Consider the following 18,831-nt stretch of genomic DNA (forward strand, 5'->3'; position numbering starts at 1 on the left):
AGGGCCTGGGGGCCCAGTGAGGGTCCTTAGCCCTGGTGACTCAGGCTAAACTCAGGGAAGTCCTCTAATTGCATTTGAGGAAACAAACACAACTGGCCCAGCTGGGGAAGGCTTTGAAACCTTTCTTCCTGGGAAGAACAGGCGGGGTGGCCAGAAACCTGTGTCTGCAGACACAGGTCACCACGCACAGGGCCCACCTGGCCTCCCTGCTGGGCGGGCACAACAGTGGTGCCTCCCACACACCTTTGTGGAGACCAAACTGCTGGCACTTTAGCCATCGCCCCTGGACTGTCAGAGTGTGAAGAAGCCATTTCTGCTGATGAAACCCAGGAGTTCCCTGCTCTCTATGGTGAGGCCTGGCGGCCCCACTGGGTCTGGCCAACTCCACCTCCAGGGCCAGGTGACCTCCACTCAAGGGACAGCTCCTAGGAAAGCTCCCCTACCCCAGCTCCCGACAAGCTGAATTAGAAGTCTCCCATGCTCACCCCTCTCCCTGACCCAGCGTGTATTCACTGTTGCAGCTATCACAGCCACAAAACAAGCCACCCAGACACCGTGGCATGAAACAATAACCACTGTATTGTGCTCATGGCTACGGGGGGTCAGATACTCAGAAAGGGCCCAGAGATGGCTGATCTCATTTGGCAAGACTAGAAGGCTGGGAGTGACGTGCCTGGGGTTGGAATTCCCTTGAGGTTCAGTTTCTCAAAGGCAGGTCTGGCTTCAAACCAGGACAGTCACCAACATGCTTGCTTCTGGCTTCCTCACAGCATGGCTGCTCAGGGTAAACCTCCTTCCACGGTAACTCGAGGCTCCAAAAGTGAATGCCCCAGGAAGCAATGCTGACACTGCATGGGTTTTTCTGGCCTAGCCTCCAAAGCCAAGCAGTGTCACCTTGGGAGGCATGCTACTGAATATGAGTGAACGACAGACCTGCCGAGGTTCAAGGGGAAGAGACAGGGACCCCACCTAGAAGAGCATGTGGGTGGAAGAGGCTGTTTTGACCACAGTTGCCCTTCATTCTACTTTCTCATCACAACTTCATCTTTTCTCTCACTCTGAGACCTTGGGAATCCCACACAGGCTTGGCCAGTGCCCAGCCAGGTGAGGGAGCTGGCTGCTGGAATAGGATGAGAGCTATGTTCACAGTACAATGGGGCACTTGCTTCATGCCGGCCCGACACTAAGGAGCTATATATTGTATCTCAGTCAATCCTCACGAAAAACTGTCATCAGGGTACATTCTTACGCCATTTCACAGAGACTTGGGGAGCTTACATTACCTCACCCAAGCTCAGAGAGCCAGTGCAAGGCAGCCTGAATCTGAACCTACCCACTTAACCACTGGGTAGACTGACTTCCACCAGAGGGGAAAATGAAATGAGGAGGTGCTTGTGTTTGTTCAGTCGCTTAGTCATGTCTGACTCTGCCACCACATGGACTGCAGCATGCCAGGCTTCCCTGTCCATCACCAACTCCCAGAGCTTGCTCAAACTCATGTCCATTGAGTCAGTGATACCATCCAATGAGGCATCACTGAAATGAGGAGGCCTGGATATCAAAAACAGGTACCAAAAAGCTTCTCACAGAAGGCTCAATTTCTTCATAAATCCCCCGAAAAAGAGAGAGCCAGACCCAGCCATGATGCCATGTAATGTTTCCAAAGACCCTCCAAATCTCTGTGGAATTCCCACATGTGACAAAGACCAGGCAAACCCAGGATTCTCCTGAGCTGACACAGCTGGCCATGCCCTAGCCATGACCTCCACTCACGGGATGAACTTCCTCTATAGATGCACAAGGGAGAAACCCCTGTGTGAGCCCTCAGGGAATGAGGGTCCCAGTGAAGTCAGGCAGACACCCAGATAGGCTGCTCCTTCTCCTTGGGAAGATCTTCCTCTTTGCTTCTCTGGGCAAATGGGTGATTCTTTCACCATTCTGCCTGGAACTGATCCCTCCCCCACGTACAAAGGCTCCTCCATGTCCCCCCCCTCTACTATTGCTCATAATAATCTATATCTTTGTGGGCATTAGAATAACTGTAGCTTGCCTTGCCCACATAGGTAAGCTGGCAACTAAAATGGTCAGCAAAGAGATGTCTCAGACCCATGTGGACATCTTTCACTCTAAGACTGAGACATCCTTTCTCAGCATGAAACAGTTACAGAAGACAGACCTTCACCCCCACTCCCATAGAAATGGAATGATCTCTGAGAATGGGAATTTGTAAGCAGCTCTTTTGTCCCTCTTCTATTTGTTCATCTGTTTTTCTCAGACCTTAATTATAAAAATAGGATCCTGAGGTAACATTTCACCTAACTCCTGACTTATGCTCTACTGAATGTACACAATGCCTGGTCTAACCAGTTGATCCCTTTTCTGGATTAAAAGGAGTAAGAATGAAGAATTAAGTAGTTGAGGAATGACTGACTCTGTATCCCTAGCTCCCCTTGGCAAATTTGTAGGTGGACCATGCAGGCAAGACAGTATCCAAAAGAAGATCAGGAGACATCAGCGGATCTGCTCACGATGAGAAATGACAAAGAACCTGACCTCTTACCTTAATGATTAACTTGGATTTTTTTCCCCTTTTTCCTGTTAAAAATTGTCATGGCTGAGCAGAATCTTTGGAGTTAGTCTCCAGACATGAGTCCACCATCTCCCTAGATTTCAGCTTTTCTGACTCAGTAGCTTTCCTTTCTACTGACACTTGCCCTCCCTTCATCGACTTTTAAGTGGTGAGCAGCCCAACCTGAGTTCAGTACTACACTTGCCACAGCACATTTCAGAGTCATCAGCCTGCCCTCCTCCACACCCCTCAAAAATACACTTATTTTAGATTCAAGAAGGAAACTTATTGTACCAATTACCCAGAATAACATATTTGAGAAGGCAAACCTTTGGCCCCAATGTGTTTTACACCACCCCTCAAAAGCATTTAAAATTGCCTGCTTCTGAATGATGCTGGGCTGCTTCTGCTGCTGTGTAAATGAGGGGTGGAGGGTGGGGGGGCCAATATCTTCACAATCAACTCACCCAAAAGACAACTAATGATTGTAGAGTGTTGGTCCCTGGACACCAGTGAGAACCAACATTTCTTCCAGAAAACAGTTCTCAAGTTTGTCCTCAGAAAGTTTATGGATCTTCCAAAAAAAATTTTTTTTCATTGAACAAAGAAAGTTCATGGGAGGTGGGGATAGGATTCCTTGAGAAATGAATTTCGTCTGAGAAAGTCTGGGTTTAACATAGGAGTATGGAAAGAGTGGCTTTCAAGGGGTGATAAGCAGCATCTTCCAAACTGATGTGATGATCAAATCACTCCTCACAGCAGTTCTAGAGACCTGGGCTCTGGGAAGGGCCTTGGGCTCCCCAGGCCCAATCTGCCACAGCCCATCTGGTGACCACCTACTGCCACGTCTGAGTGCTCAGTGTGACTCTAGGTTTTTAAACGTACTGGGCAGTGACCAGCTTATTCAGTATCACAGGGATCCAAGCAGTTCCCAACCTGCAAACCACTACCTGCAGTGTTTTCTTGAGAAAATGCATACAAAGGGTGTATCTGCAGAAACTATTTTATAACCAGCCTACCAAATATTTTGAACTTATTATAATGAACTACAGCAGAAATAAGGGCTTTTGTGCTACTAAGGACCTCATTTCTGCTTGTCATAAAAAAAGAGTGATGAGTTCCAAGCAACATGCAAACCAACGGTGGTAAGAGGCCCAGGATTTTGTGTGCCGCTGCAATATGGTCTGATGTAACGACGGGGCTACCAAGCTGTTGGTAAGTGAAATGACCTCAGACAGGTTGCTCTGTCTACACTATGGTTAGGGTGTCTTCCCTTGCTGGCAAGCTGTCAGCTGTCCCCTGCCACTGCCATCAGAGACTTGGTCTCTCACTTCCCATTTGAAATTGACCACCTGTGGCTGAATAAAGTAGGCTGAAGAACTAAATAGCCCATGCTTGTTAGAATTGCATGTCAATGGGAGTACAGAGACTCTAAGGAGGGACCAGCGGCCTCTCCAGCAGTACACAGGATTCGTCATGACTATTGCAAGGACCCAGAGGCCTTGTCCTCAAATTTCAGGGCTTGGAAGGGCGATTCACAGACAAGAGCGATTCTGATATGAACATGGTTAGCAGGATGAAAAGAAAACCCACCTGGGAGTAACCAATGACGTTCCCATTGTCATCGAGCACATTGAAGCTGATGATCGGACCCTGCACCTCTGGGCTGCTGAACTCAGAGTCACTGTAAATCTGCACAACAGGGGCTCCGTTGGGGTACCGCAGGGAAGACAAGGCAGCGTAGGTGTACTGAGCCAGGGTAAAGGTGTGCTGCCTGATGTTCTCCATTCCACCTCAAAGCAGTAAATGGAATTGAAAGGGAATCATGAACTTTATATAAAATTCACTGTCTCAGTTTTAAGAAAATGAGATCATTATAACTGGCAAACTTGGACCTCATATTAATGATTTTAAATACACTAAGTCCTCTACATACAAATGAGTTGCATTCCGGGAGTGCATTTGTAAGTCCAATTTGTTCATAAGTCCAACAAAGTTAGCCCAAGATCAGCTATATAGTACTGTACCTACATAGGTTTTTAATACTTTTCACATAAGTAATACATAAAAAACAAACACAAAAAGAAAACATTTTTAATCTTACAGTATAGCACCTAGAAAAATACAGTAGTGCCAGCTATATCCATGCTGCTTTTATGTTTGTTTCCAGACATTCTGGTCGTGAAATAAAGATACTGTACCATCACACTCTATACCGTACTGTACAATAAAGTACACAAAAGTCCAACCACTTGTAGGGGATGCATGCACATGAAAATATATGCCAGACAGCTGAACTAACTTAGGTGACTAGACACAAGAATGCATGTTCGAATCTTTGAAAGTTCAAAATTTGAAGGTTCATATGTAGGGAAATTACTGTACTTGTAAACAGAGTACGGTACTGCCTACACAATAAATGTTTAGGTCATTGGTACTGAATGACAGTTTACCATTACTGCTTCTATGGAATTTTTCCATAGGAATTGCTATCATCTTCCTTTTCAAAATGAAAAAAAAAATGTTACTTAAGCATTCAGCTAATTTAGACCCTTTTGTAACAGACTGCAAAAATGTATAATTTTGTCTTTAAACGTATTTCCTTTTTACTGTTTTTTTGTGGGTGTTTAAATCATACAAATTGTGAGTGTTTAATACTATACAAAGCAACTAAGTATACTTGTTATACCATGGATGAACTCTGAAAACATTATGCTAAGTAAAATAAGCCAGACACAAAAGGACAAATATTGCATTATCCCTTTAATGTATGGTGCCTAAAATAGGCAAGTTCATAGAAACAAAAAGAATAGAGGTACTATGAGTTTGGGAGGGAAAATTGGGGAGATACTGCTTTTTAAGTTTGGGATAATTAAAAAGTCCTGGACATGGATAGTGGTAATGATTGCTTTACAGTGTGAATACACTTAACGCCACTAAACTGTACACACTTTAAAATGGCTAAACTGGCGCCATTTATATTACATAGATTTCACCACAATTTTTTCTAAAAAAGAGCAATTACTGCTACTGCTGCTAAGTCATCTCAGTCATGTCCGACTCTGTGCGACCCCACAGATGGCAGCCCAGCAGACTCCGCCGTACCTGGGATTCTCCAGGCAAGAACACTGGAGTGGGTTGCCATTTCCTTCTCCAATGCATGAAAGCAAAAAGTGAAAGGGAAGTCACTCAGTCGTGTGCGACCCCATGGACTGCAGCCTTTAAGTTTGGGATGATTAAAAAGTCCTGGACATGGATAGTGGTAATGATTGCTTTACAGTGTGAATACACTTAACACCTCTGAACTGTACACACTTTAAAATGGCTACACTGGCGCCATTTATATTACATAGATTTCACCACAATTTTTTCTAAAAAAGAGCAATTAAGGAAAAATCAGTGTCTGCCTTTAATGTGGAGTTGACACTGTCAATCTGCTTTCAGAGGTACCCCAGCCCTGTCAGACTCTGTCACTTGTGGTTTGGACACCTTGTTAGCACCTTTCCTTGAAAAAGTGCTTGTTTCTCAATGTCTGTCTTCACAGTCTCTGCTTTGTCTGGGTGATGCCCACTCACCAGCCTGCATTACTGTTGGGACGACTCTTCTACAAGTCCTGTATGTTTGCAGTGGTGGGATTAGGCTGAGGACCTAAGTGTTACGTTATTTTGACAAGAGAGAGAGACAGAGAGAGAAAGGGCTGCCTAACTGCTATGCCGAGTCCCTGGTTCACCACAGCTCCGTCCCCATGTGGACAGGACAAGTAGTGCTGCCCTGTGCTAGAAGCTCAGCCTCTGAAAGGAGCGATAGGAGCATAGCAGGGGGGTGGAGGCCTGGCTCACCAGACAGAGCTTCTTCCAGCCTGTACTCCGTGTCAATCCCAGAAGATTGGATGTGGCACCTATCTGTGTGTTGGACTATGGGGAATGCCCTCACCTGCTCACGCACCCCAAGCTCTTGTCATTGCAAAGGCCAGCAGCAGAGACCACATCTGGGGACTTGGGGTTAGGCGTTAAGATTGTGTGGGTTTAAACGCTAGCTCTCCCTGGTTCCCTGGCCCTGGGGAAGGCATCTAATCTCTCTGAATATAAGCTCCTTTGTGGGCAAAGTGGGCTCATCACAAAGCTCCTCCGTGGGAAGACCCAGTGAACTAAGAGCTTTGTAAGTTCTGAGAATCTGTAAGCATTCCCAGTGCAGGTACCAAGGATAGCTCCTTTGCTTCTATGAGGTTACTAATCTCAGGATCTGGAAAGTCTCTCACTCTTAAAACATTCTTTTAACCCACCTAAAAAAAAAAGAACGAAAGAAAAGAGAGCTAGAGAGAGAGAGAAAGGTCCAGTCTCTCTCTCTCTTGCTGCAAAATCATTTCTGGAAGTTGCTCAGAATCAGCTCCACCTGCATCAGTGTGAAGCTGCTGGGTGCTCATCACTCACACAGACTCTCTCCTTATCTGCATCCCATCCGTGCCAGGGCTCCCTTTAAGGACATGGGTAACAGGAGCAAACGCCACAAGGATAGAGATGTCCATTGAGGGGATTTCTCTGTGGTCCAGTGGCTAAGACTTCACACGCCCAGTGCAGGGGGCCCGGGTTCAATCCCTGGTCTGGGAACTAGATCCTGCATGCCACAGCTAAGCGTTTACATGCCGTAACTAAAGGTTCCATGTGCCGCAACTAAGCATTAACATGCTAAAGATCCCGAGTGCTGCAACTAACACCTGGTAGAGCCAAACAAAAAGGTGTTCACTGACCTGTGAGGCGCTCCAGGGCATCAAATCCATGTTTTAATGCTATCACATCAAGGAAGGAGATGGTGCCATCTTCAAACCTGTAACCGTGGGGAGAGGGACAAGGTCAAGATGTGACCAAAGCCTCTGTGTGCATTTCATGTATGTGACACCAGGGCTTTGCACCTCTGGTCTATGGAGACTTTGCCTCTGCTGCCTGATATGCTGTCTCCCCTCCCACCTCGAGACAGATGGCTGTCACACCAAGACACGCAGGCTACCTCTGGTCTGACCTGTTCTGCAGCTTACGTCAGCTGGGCTAGCAGTGATGATGAGGGGCCCTGAAAGATAGTCATGACCTCAGAAGACTTCAGACTTGACAAAACCTCAAGTGCTGTGGCTCTTACAGTGCGGCCCTTGACCCCAAGACAGCACCTCTGACAGGGTGCCAATTCAGTAAGATCCCTTGTGCAGCCACAAAGTTCTTAACAAGAGTCTATCATTGCAAAGTCTATAGGACCACAGTTATTAGAAGACTCTCAATAGACTTCCTGTTATCAAGCTGTTCATTATATTTACATTTTTTAATGGTTCATTTAGACAAAACCCTCATCAAATCTTTATTGTCCATGGACCGCATGCCAGGCACTGTTCTGGTTGCTAAGGATACAGCGGTGAACATAACAAGTAGGATAGCTGCCTTCACAGGGCTTCCATCCTTCTAAGGGCAACGAAATAAGGAATGACAAACAGCAAACACACAGGGAAGCCAAATAAGCACAAACCAGGGGTGACAAGTGCACTGAAGGGCTGGTGGCTGCTTTAGATGAGACGGTCAGGGGAGGTCCTCTCCGAGGAAGATCACTCAAACAGAGACGGAGTGAAAGTAAGGGAACAAGGGAAACTGCTCATTTTTGAAACAGCTAAGTTCACAGTTTCAGAGGGAAACAGCATTCCAAGGAGGGGGTGCAGCAGAGGCCCTGAGCAGGTGGAGTAGGAAAAGCAAGAAGATCCGTGGGCCTGGGAGTGCTCGGAGGGCAAGTCAGAGAACTTCACCCTGGGTCAGACAAGTGGCTGGAGGGCTCTGAGCAGCAAGTGACTGGATGGGGCCTGGGTTTTGATAAGATGCCTCTGGCTGCTGCATTATCGAGGGGAAGGCTGGGGACAGTAAGGAGTTTCTAGGAAGCATGCCATGGACTGGGGCCTGCCAGGCTCCTCTGTTTATGGAATTCTCCAGGCCAGAATACTGGACTGGGTTGCCGTTCCCTTCTCCAGGAGATCCTTCCAACCCAGGGATCGAACCCAGGTCTCCCGCATTGCAGGCGGATTCTTTACCCACTGAGCCACCGGGAAAGCCCAAGAACACTGGAGTGGGTAGCCTATCCCTTCTCCAAGGGATTTCCCAACCCAGGGATTGAACCAGGGTCTCCTGAGTAGCAGGAAGATTCTTTACCAGCTGAGTTACCAGGGAACTGGTGACAAATAGCAGCCTTATGCAGGTTGAAGCTTTCAATGGAAATATCGTGTTTTGTATTTTAATAGTCTAGGAATAAGAGCTGCTCAAAATATCATTACCACAATGTGAATTTTCTTATAAAACAAATGGCAACTAGTAAACACGCAAAATTAACAATGAATCAATTGATAATTAATTGACCATATGAATCTTTAATAAATTAAATATGATTAGGCAATGACTTCAGCTATTAATTGATCACTAAGTATTTATTGATCAAAAATTAATAGACTCAGGAGAAAAGGGAGGTCTTATGTTTCCATCCAAAGTTGTTTTCATTGGGTTATAAAATAGAAAAAGATTAAGAACATGGGACTTCCCTGGTGGTCCCATGGCTAAGACTCCACATTCCCAATGCAGGAAATCCGGGTTCTATCCCTGGTCAGGGAACTAAAATCCCATACGCCGCAACTAAGAGTTCACATGCCATAACTAAGACCCAGTGCAGCCAAGCAAACAAATAAATACATAAATATTTTAAAAAAAAGCATGGTCCAGGTACATGCTCAAGAAACATTTGGATTGGGTATTAAATCTCGTGCGCTCTAATCTAGGCTCAGAAGGGAAAAATGAGACTTCTTTTTTTTTTTTTTTGGCCACATGGCTTGCGGGATCTTAGTCCCTTGACCAGGGATTGAACCCAGGCCACCAGCGTGAAAGTGCTAAGTCCTAACCAGAGGACCGCCAGGGAAACTCCCAAGATGAGACTTCTAATGGTGAGTAAATACATTCAGCTATCTGGGAATCTTGGTGCAGCACCTGCTAGAAGGCAATTCCCCCAGACTATAAGAGGCATCCCACCCACACGCACGCCCCGCCTGTAATGAGCAGCCCTGTTCCTCCTCACATTCAGGTGCCCCTGTTGGCTTAATAAAATTTCGGTTGTTATTTCATTCTGCCTTTAATTTACATGACGTACCTGTCATTCTTCTCTCACTTGGTTACATTACACACTACATTATCACACTTGGATTCAAGAGCTTTTACATTAGCACTCCTGTTTTTAGAACTGCCCATCTATGGAGAAGTCCTAAATAAAAGAGACATCAGATAGCCTCATAACGTATTGCTGCCAACCCAGTCTTGGTGCTTCACCTATATTAGTGCTAAAGAATTGTATTCTCTAAGAGATGCACTTTACAGGACAAACATGAGCAGCAGAGGGCAAATCACAGGCCCCGATTTCCCAAAGCTGGTGGCAGTGGAGCCACCCCCAGCAGTCCAGCTCCAGAAACTACACCGGCTATGACCCTACTGCCAAGGCCATGCCCCTTCCTGCAGGACCCTCCAGTCGGACCTGGGTCTGTGGGGGATCTGAACCCCCTTCACATTCAGACCCTGCAGCCTTCTCAGGCCCCAGCACAGTCACCAGGGCCTGGCCCCCACCTCATAGTACCTGGCCCCCACCCACTGTTGGCCCCCGAAGAACCCTGGATCGGCTGCCATTTTCACCCTCTCATACCTTCAATCTTCATGCCCTCGCCATTGCCATCTGGGAGATTCCCATACCACCTTCCCCTACACCCTGAGAAAGACACATAGACCACCAAACCCAGGCAAGGAGCTGCCAGCTCCCTGGGCAGGGGGGTGCTCATAGAGACTGCTGTTAGCAGCGCCCCTGAATCTGGTGGCCTCTCATTTGACTGACTCCTCCTGCTGACAAGATACCACGCTGAGCTGATTCTAGCTGCTGAAATACAGCCATGCTGTCAACACGTGTGCACACTCGTGCCAAATGGTACCAAATTCTTAAATCGCTGCTTCAGCACCTTGTTTTATGTCCCTGGATATGTTCCAGTATCTCCAAGTTTACAGTCTACGGAAACTTGAATAGAATTTGTAACCTACTGCTGTGCAAAAATCGTATGCCTGCGTGCTAAGTCGCTTCAGTCATGTCCAACTTCTTGCGACCCTATGGACTGCAGCCAGCCAGTCACCTCTGTCCAGGGGATTCTCCAGGTGAGAATACTGGAATGGGTTGCTGTGCTTGTTAAATTGGTTCATAGTACTTTTCAGGTCTTCTATATCCTTCTACTTCTCTGTATATTCATTCTATTAATTTCTGAGAGTTTGATATTGAAACTCCAACTTAAAAAATCTTAATTTATCTATCTAAAAAAATAATTGCAATATATAATGGAACTACGTGTAAATTTGTTCTGTATTTTCCAAGTCTCTTATTATTGTGTTATCATGTCTGTCCATGGCATTTCCCAGGCAAGCATGCTGGAGTGGGTTGCCATTTCCTTCCCCAGGGAATCTTCCTGACCCAGGGATTGAACCCACATCTCCTGCATTGCAGGCAGCTTCTTTGCCACTGAACCACCGGGGAAGCCTGAGTTACTATACTTTCATAATTGAAAAAAAATAAAAATTATCATTAAAAAAAAATCACTGCTTCAGTTGCTTCCCCTCATGTCAGTGCTCTGGGCAAAGGCCCGGTGCCGACCCTCCTTACCCCTGGAAGGCCTTCGTGTCTTCTGCTCGCAGCCCTGACCCGGAGGCCCTTGCTCTCCCACAGCTGCAGAGAGGCCCACACATGGGCTCCACAGGCCTGCTGTGGAAGCTCCAGCCAACCCCCGCCTCCTTTGCACAGCCCTACAGGCGGCAGGCGCCGGGCCCCCGCCACGCTGACGCTCAGCATCCACTCCCATCACCAGGTTACCTCTCAGCCACCGACTCTCTCGCGACGTAGAAGTCGTCTCCCGCAAGGTACGCAGCGGCCGTGCCTCCTCCAAAGTAGGTTTTCCTCAGCAGAGGAGCCAAACGGTTATTCACCAGCAGAGCGCCCAGGCCGGTGGGGAAGCCAAAGATCTTATAGAAGGAGAGGGGGACAAAGTCGGCCTGGTGAACCGACAGGTCCAGAGGCGAGGTGCCCACGAAGGCGGCCGCGTCCAGCAGCACGAACCACTTCCCAGGCCGGCTCACGGGACGCCTCCGCCCGGACTTGACCTCGCCTATCCAGGTCAGGGGGTATCTGGTTCCGGAAAAGTTACTCTGAGCCGGGTAGCAGAAGAGATGAGGAGGCTGGCCGGCGGGGTCCCCGGCCGCAGCCGCGTCCGGCCTCTCCGCCGACCACATGTCCTCTGGCCTGACCGGGATGGAAGTGACGTTCATGGCCGCGGTGATCTTCCTCATGCCCACCACGGACGTGTGGCTGTCAGTGAGGTAACAGAAGCAGCTGCCGCTGCCCTCTGGGCCTGGGGACACCCACGGGAAAGCCTCTGCCACCAGTTTCAGAGCAGCTGTGCTCCCGGAGGTGAAAATCACCGTGTAGTCCTCTGGGGAGGTGTGGAAGTGAGCCAGGATCCTGGAAGAAGCACAGCATCAGGCAACTCCACGGTCTCCACCCGGTGTTAAATGCTCGGAGGTAACTGTATTTCTACTTAATAAGACGTCTCTCTACCTTGTGTGTGTGTGTGTGTGAGTGAGTGCTCAGTCACTCAGTCGTGTCTGACTCTTTGAAGACTCCCATGGACTGTAGCCCGCCAGGCTCCTCTGTCTATGGAAGCTTCCAAGCAAGAATACTGGTGTGAGTTGCCATTTCCTCCCCTAGGGGATCTTCCCGACCCAGGGATCAAACCCACATCTTCTGCGTCTCCTGCATCGTAGGCAGATTCTTTACCACTGGGCCACCAGGGAAGCCCCCTCTCTATCTTAATAGCTAGGAAAAAACCAGATAGGCTTTGCCACAATGGTGAAGTGAGGTCAGAGGCAGAGGAAACTGTGGGAAGAGATGCAAACAGGTACAAACTGGCAAAATTACCCAGCCTCCCAAATTCCCACCCTCAAGTGGATAAGAAAAAATCCACAACTACCTTAAACTCAGCTGAAAACACCACTTCTTGGTTTACTGTCTGGCTCTGTCATAACAAGTTCTAAGTCATCAACTTGTTTCACATTGCTTTTAACACAGGCAACCCTATAGCAAAAGGTGTCAGTTTCAAGTTGGAAACAATTTGAAATTGTGTTGAGTCAAGTATCTTTAGGTACCACCTAAATTATTTGCAAAATTTGTTATGTGCAAATATTAGTAAAAGGGAGGGGAGAAACGGAAAAAACAAGATGTCTAAATCTGAAATACGTAAAGGAAAAAACCAGAGAAAGCACTTTTCTTCTCCCCCAAAACAAGACTTAGGAACCTGGGTCACTCCTTGTCACTCTGACCCCCAGGAATGGTGGCACCAGCCCAGAGCCACACACAACAGCTCGGACACCTCAGAGGCGCCTGCCTGTACTTGTGATGGGCCCCGCTTTGCACCTGCTCACACTCACCTTCCTGACCTCTGACCCAGTGGTTAGCAGCATGCATGTGTGACTATTTAGCTGAACATGGTCTTCCCAAAACCAACTCAGCACCTTTGTGGGACATGGGCAGCTGGTAGGAAGTCCATCCACCCACAGGCACCCATGCAGGCGGGTGCCCCGATTTGCTCACCTGAAGCGCACCTGTTCCACCGTGTCGTGGGTGAGCTTGCTGCTGATGTTCTGGCTGTGAGGGTTACCTGGCAGGTTACAAAGACAAAGCCGTGGGGTCACTACTCATGGTCTCTCCTGGTGTGTTCCTCCAATACCCTCTCCTTCAGTTTCTCAAACAGTTAAGCAAAAAAAAAAATACTGTATGACCCAGCCTTCCCTGAGTTCCAAAGAGTAAATTTAATCAGAGAAGTGAAAAAGTGCAGAAAGACAGGAAAACAGTCAAGCAAGACAAAGTAATAATAGTTGAGCCATTAAACAAAGTTCCTCCTCACGGGCTATAGGGTAGATTCTGGGCCATGTCCTTTGAGCTGTTTTGTAGATTCCACACCTCCACCAGGCGGAAGAAGCGAACTGAATACCGCGCCTACCCAGCGCTCTGTTCACATCTCCCCCGCTCTCTTCCCCTCCCTGTTTGGGGGCTGGTTCCTAAAACCACTGCAGGGTCCTGGTGCATGCTGCTCCTTCTGCCTGAAATGCCCTCTCCCCCTCTTTTCTGAGTGAATTCCTGCTCCTCCTCCAGCATCTGCCCCCTCCTGCAGAAGCTTTCCCTGACAGCGACACTGCCAACTCACCGTTACTCTGCACATACAGAGGCCCCCCAACACTAGGGTCTTTGGGTCACAGCCCTTCACACCATTAATAATTTACTTTATTTCCATGTTACACTACTTTACTTTTTCTTTTTTTTTACATTTATTTGGAATCACTTGATTTAGGTCTTGTCTCTCCTAGACTGCAGTCCATGAAGGCATGGAATGTGTTTACTCTGTACCCATTAAAACACTATGCTCCCAACACCAGGGCGGTTTGATAAACATTGATGGAGTGAATGAATGCATGTTCCCCACTGTCCCATCCTCTGCACTGTGCTGGTCCCACAGGGCCACCCCACCACCAAACGCAGCACCTTCGTACCCCAGGCCTCCTTCCTGACACTGACTCCTTCTTCTGGAGGTTACCCGCGTATCCCTGAACCAGTCCCTCCCACCCAGCAGCACATGTGCTATGGGACTGACCCTAGGTGTTTGCCTGACCCCCTCTCACAAGGGGATTGCCCAGCACTGTGTATTCAGCACTGTCCCCACCTGTCCCTCTGACATTTTATTAGGCATAGATATATCATCTGAATGTATCGGGTTGGCCTGAAAGTTCGTTCGGGGTGGAACAGAAAAACCCAAATGAATTTTTTGGCCAACCCAATAGATGGCTAAGTTCAATGCAAAAAGTCAGCTACACTGTGTTTTTCTTTACCATAAACATTTTCCATGAGATCTTTCATGAAGCTTGTAATCTGGCTCTGGGGGAACAACGTGGTTCCTGCATGGTCAAGATAGACAGTTCCTGAAAGAAAATACAAAATAAAGCTTCGATTATTTTCAGATGTATTTCACTCGTTTTACCTAGATTTGGTTTATGTGAAGCTGGCCAGTGCCCATTTGATGTGTTTAGACATAACAACAGGACACTGATTCTCCCAGCCTCTTGACATGTGCTTCTTCTTTTTTAGTATTCTTTTCATATTCTTTTCCATTAGGGTTTATAACAGGATACTGAATACAGTTCTCTGTGTTATACAGTGGGATCTTGCTGTTTCAGTTCAGTTCAGTCACTCAGTCATATCCAACTCTCTGCGACCCCATGGACTACAGCACACAAAGCTTCCTTGTACATCACCAACTCCCAGAGCTTGCTCAAACTCATGTCCATTGAGTCAGTGATGCCATCCAACCATCTCATCCTCTGTTGTCCCCTTCTGCTCCTGCCTTCAACCTTTCCCAGCATCAGGGTCTTTTCCAATGGTCAGTTCTTCACATCAGGTGGCCAAAGTACTGGAATTTCAGTTTCTGCATCAGTCCTTCTAATGAATAGTCAGGACTCATTTCCTTTAGGAATGACTGGTTGGATCTCTTGCTGTTTATCCATCCTATATATAATAGTTTGTGCGTGAGTGCTAAGTTGCTTCAGTCTTGTCTGACTCTGTGCAACCCTATGGACTGTAGTCCACCAGACTCTTCTGTCCATGGAAGTCTCCAGGCAAGAGTACTGGAGTGGGTTGCCATGCCCTCCTCCAGAGGATCTTCCTGACCCAGGGATCAAACCCAAGTCTCTCACATTTCCTGCTTTGGCAGGCAGGTTCTTTACCGCTAGCACCACCTGGGAAGCCAGTTTACATCTGCTAATCTCAAACTGCCAGTCCTTCTCCACTCCCCAACCCTCCCTTGTCGATGTGCGCTTCTTAATCCAAGTAGTGTCATGAGCAATGGAAGAACTGCACTTTAGCACTTAACAACCCTTAGGGCCATGAGAGCCTTCCTGATGAACCAGGTCTCTTCTGAACCTGGAGGAGAAGCCCACACAGGGAAGGAGGAGGAGCCTAGCAGACGTCCCTGATTCAGGATGGCAAAGCTATTTCACACTATGCTGCTGCTGCTGCTGCTAAGTTGCCTCAGTCGTGTCCGACTCTGTGCGACCCCATAGACGGCAGCCCACCAGGCTCTGCCATCCCTGGGATTCTCCAGGCAGGAATACTGGAGTGGGTTGCCATTTCCTCCTCCAGTGCATGAAAGGGAAAAGTGACAGTGAAGTCGCTCAGTCGTGTCCGACTCTTAGCGACCCCGTGGACTGTAGCCTACCAGGCTCCTTTGTCCATGGGATTTTCCAGGCAAGAGCACTGGAGTGGGGTGCCATTGCCTTCTCTGGTTTCACACTATGACTCACACCCTGTTCTGGAGTTTCCTGGCAGCCTCTGTGGCTGTCAAGCCTTGATTCTACTTTCCCACAGTGACTTCCACAGTCCTCAACCTTAGAACAGCTCTGAAGCCTTCAGAGATGCCTGGGAATGGAGCCGACCTTTCCAGCCTCTCCCCTAAATAGAGACAGGCAAATTTAGATGACAGCGAGATACTGAGCCTTACCAATCAGACTGCCCCAGATCAAAAGGTTGGATAACTCACTGTGTGGGTGAGGTGTGGGCAAACAGGCCCACTGGGACATGGCTGTAGGAGGGAAAACTGGTACCACTTCTATATGAACAGCAACTTAGCAGTATCACTTATGCTTTCAAAAGGCAAACTCTCCTTGACCTAGCAATTCATCTTCCTGAAATCTATCTTATAAATTGTGAAATGGCCTATTGTCAGGATACACTTAACAGGAGCTTCCTGTGTGCTGTTTTCAGTCTTGCGTGAATTCTATGTTCCTTAACAGCACCTGAATACATGTGCCAAAGAGCTGGCAAGCCAGCTTTCGGGGATAATAGAAATTCATGTATCTCATTCGTATGGAAATTCCATATGGTGAACTGCAGCCATTTACAACTCTTCCCTTCTGATATGTAAAGTAACTTTTACAACCCCCTCTATTGAGAATGATTCTAGCCTCTGGCTTTCTGGATGACTTGTTAGATTTTTGATCCCTGTCTCTGCTAAAAAGGGCTATCTTGTAAGAGAGTATATATATGCCCACAATATGTTAAATAAACACCTTTGTTCCACCAGAGCACTGGTCCCCGTGTCTTTCTCTCTCTCTCTCTCTCTCTCTGTCCCCTTCCTGCGGCTCAGCCTCTTTTCTTCCTTCTTTCACTTTCTTATCCGTCGACTCTGTACCTCCAAGTTCTGGCTCATTTAAAGGGCCACAACAATTGGCTGCTGAACAGGGACTTGGGATACGGCAGGTCGGGGAGAGTGACCCCAGAAAGCTTATTAAAGCTGGTAAGTACTAAAGACATGGGTATTACGGCGAGCCTATTCAGGCTGTTAAATATTTTCGACATAGATTTTATGGTGGGAAAGCCCAATCACTTTTTTACTTTACTTTATCACTTATTTTTACTTCATCACTTATTTAAAGCTCAAGGATTTTTAGTTTTGCACCAGGAAATAGAGACTGGCCTTCAAACAGTGGTTGAATGTAACCCTTGGTTCCCTGAAGAAAGCGATATTGATTTAAAAATTTGACACCAGGTCAAAAAAATATTAAACGAGCCGCCAGGCAGGGAAAAAACATTCCTACAGATTTCTGGCCTTTAAGGGCTCCTATTGAAACTATGATTCTGCCACTTCAAGGTAATCCTGGCCCTCCTGATGTGCAACAACAGGCAGAACACTTATTACATAAATATAAACTAAATGATAAAACCTTACAAAAGGCGAATTGGAACAACATAATATATTTACAAACCCTCCCTGGGTTGTTCCAAGCTCTCCCCGTATGCCAACAGACACCAATTTAAAAGCCTCTCCTTTGCTAGAACCTAATGATTTTAACAACGACTCCCCTAAGCAGTCTCCTTCGCGACAGAGGTTTTCTGAATGGCTGGCTTTACAATCACAGGTCTCTGAAGCCAGTGGTTTTTCCACTTTTCCAGTTTTAAGAAATTCTGGTGTTCAAGGACGCATAATACCTCAAATTAAGTCTATTAACTTTTATCCCATGCAACAAATAAAAAAGACTATAACTATGTACGGCCCACATTCTCAAATACAGTGCCCTCCTTTGTTGCATGAACAAATAAAAACAGCGGCTCTTACGGCTTGGGAGCGTATTACTCCTCAAGGGGAGCCTACAGGTAGCTACACTAAAATATTACAAAGACCTAATAAAACGTATGCTGACTTTTTAGCTAGATTACAAACTGCTATTTCCTGTACTATAATTGGAAAAAAAGCTAAGACAACTAGAAAAACTACTTGCTTATGAAAATGCAAATCAAAAATGCCAAAAAGCCATAGCTCCTATTCAGGAGGCAAATACTACTATAGATTATTTGAAGGCTTGTTGCACTCTAGGATCAGAAACTCAAAAGATGCAAATGCTAGCTAAAACAATGGTTGCTGCCCTTAAAAAGAAAAATAAAAGATGTTTTACATGTGGAAATAAAAGCCATTTAAAAAGGGATTGCTCTAAAAAGGTTAATAATAAACCCCCCAAAAGCTGCCCTGGCTACCATAGAGGAATGCATTGGGCCAAAGACTGTAAATCTAAATTTGACATTAAAGGGTAACCTATTCCAAGAAACTCCAAGCAAGAGACCCCCCAGGTCACCTCCAACAATAACCAGGGACAAATCCCATCTTTTCCCTCAAACCCTCAAACAGTCCCCTCTCCAATATCTACCAAAATGTTTGAAGCCCTACCCCTACAAACTTTCAGTCTTTTACCTGGCCGATCTAGTTTGACTTCTAAAGGAATTACTGTTCATCCTGAAGTAATTGATTCAGACTATAGAGGAAAAATTCAAATTGTGATGTCATCCCAGATTTTATGGAAATTTAAAAAGGGAGACAAAATGGCTCAATTATTTCTTTTACCTTACATTTCTATTAACTCCTCTAAAGATATACAAATGGGCAGATTCAGCAGTACAGATCAAAAAAATTCTTGTGGACTTCATTAATATCTGAATTTGCCCAAGCAAGTATAAATATATCTATTTAGTACAAAATAAATTACAACAATTTCTTACTCACATTGCTGTAGCCACGTGTTCTGGAAAACAAGCTCACTCAAAAAGATAATGCAGATAGTAGAGTGCAGTTTATTACA

General features: G+C 46.6%; 1 protein-coding gene across 2 annotated transcripts in view; it reads right to left on the reverse strand.

Moving 5' to 3' along the window:
• Positions 1–18,831, reverse strand: part of MOCOS (molybdenum cofactor sulfurase) — a 58,974-nt gene that overhangs the window by 32,017 nt on the left and 8,126 nt on the right. For both annotated transcript variants that reach the window (XM_081562398.1, XM_081562399.1), the window contains exons 2-6: positions 14,539–14,628; positions 13,247–13,313; positions 11,474–12,118; positions 7,317–7,393; positions 4,163–4,362 (exon numbers count right to left, since the gene is read on the reverse strand). In XM_081562398.1, coding sequence (XP_081418524.1) covers positions 4,163–4,362; positions 7,317–7,393; positions 11,474–12,118; positions 13,247–13,313; positions 14,539–14,628 — 1,079 coding nt within the window. The remainder of the gene's footprint in view (positions 1–4,162; positions 4,363–7,316; positions 7,394–11,473; positions 12,119–13,246; positions 13,314–14,538; positions 14,629–18,831) is intronic.

This window comes from Giraffa tippelskirchi, chromosome 14, assembly GCF_054371585.1.
Source record: "Giraffa tippelskirchi isolate mGirTip1 chromosome 14, T2T-mGirTip1v1.2.pri, whole genome shotgun sequence".
Taxonomy (NCBI): domain Eukaryota; kingdom Metazoa; phylum Chordata; class Mammalia; order Artiodactyla; family Giraffidae; genus Giraffa; species Giraffa tippelskirchi.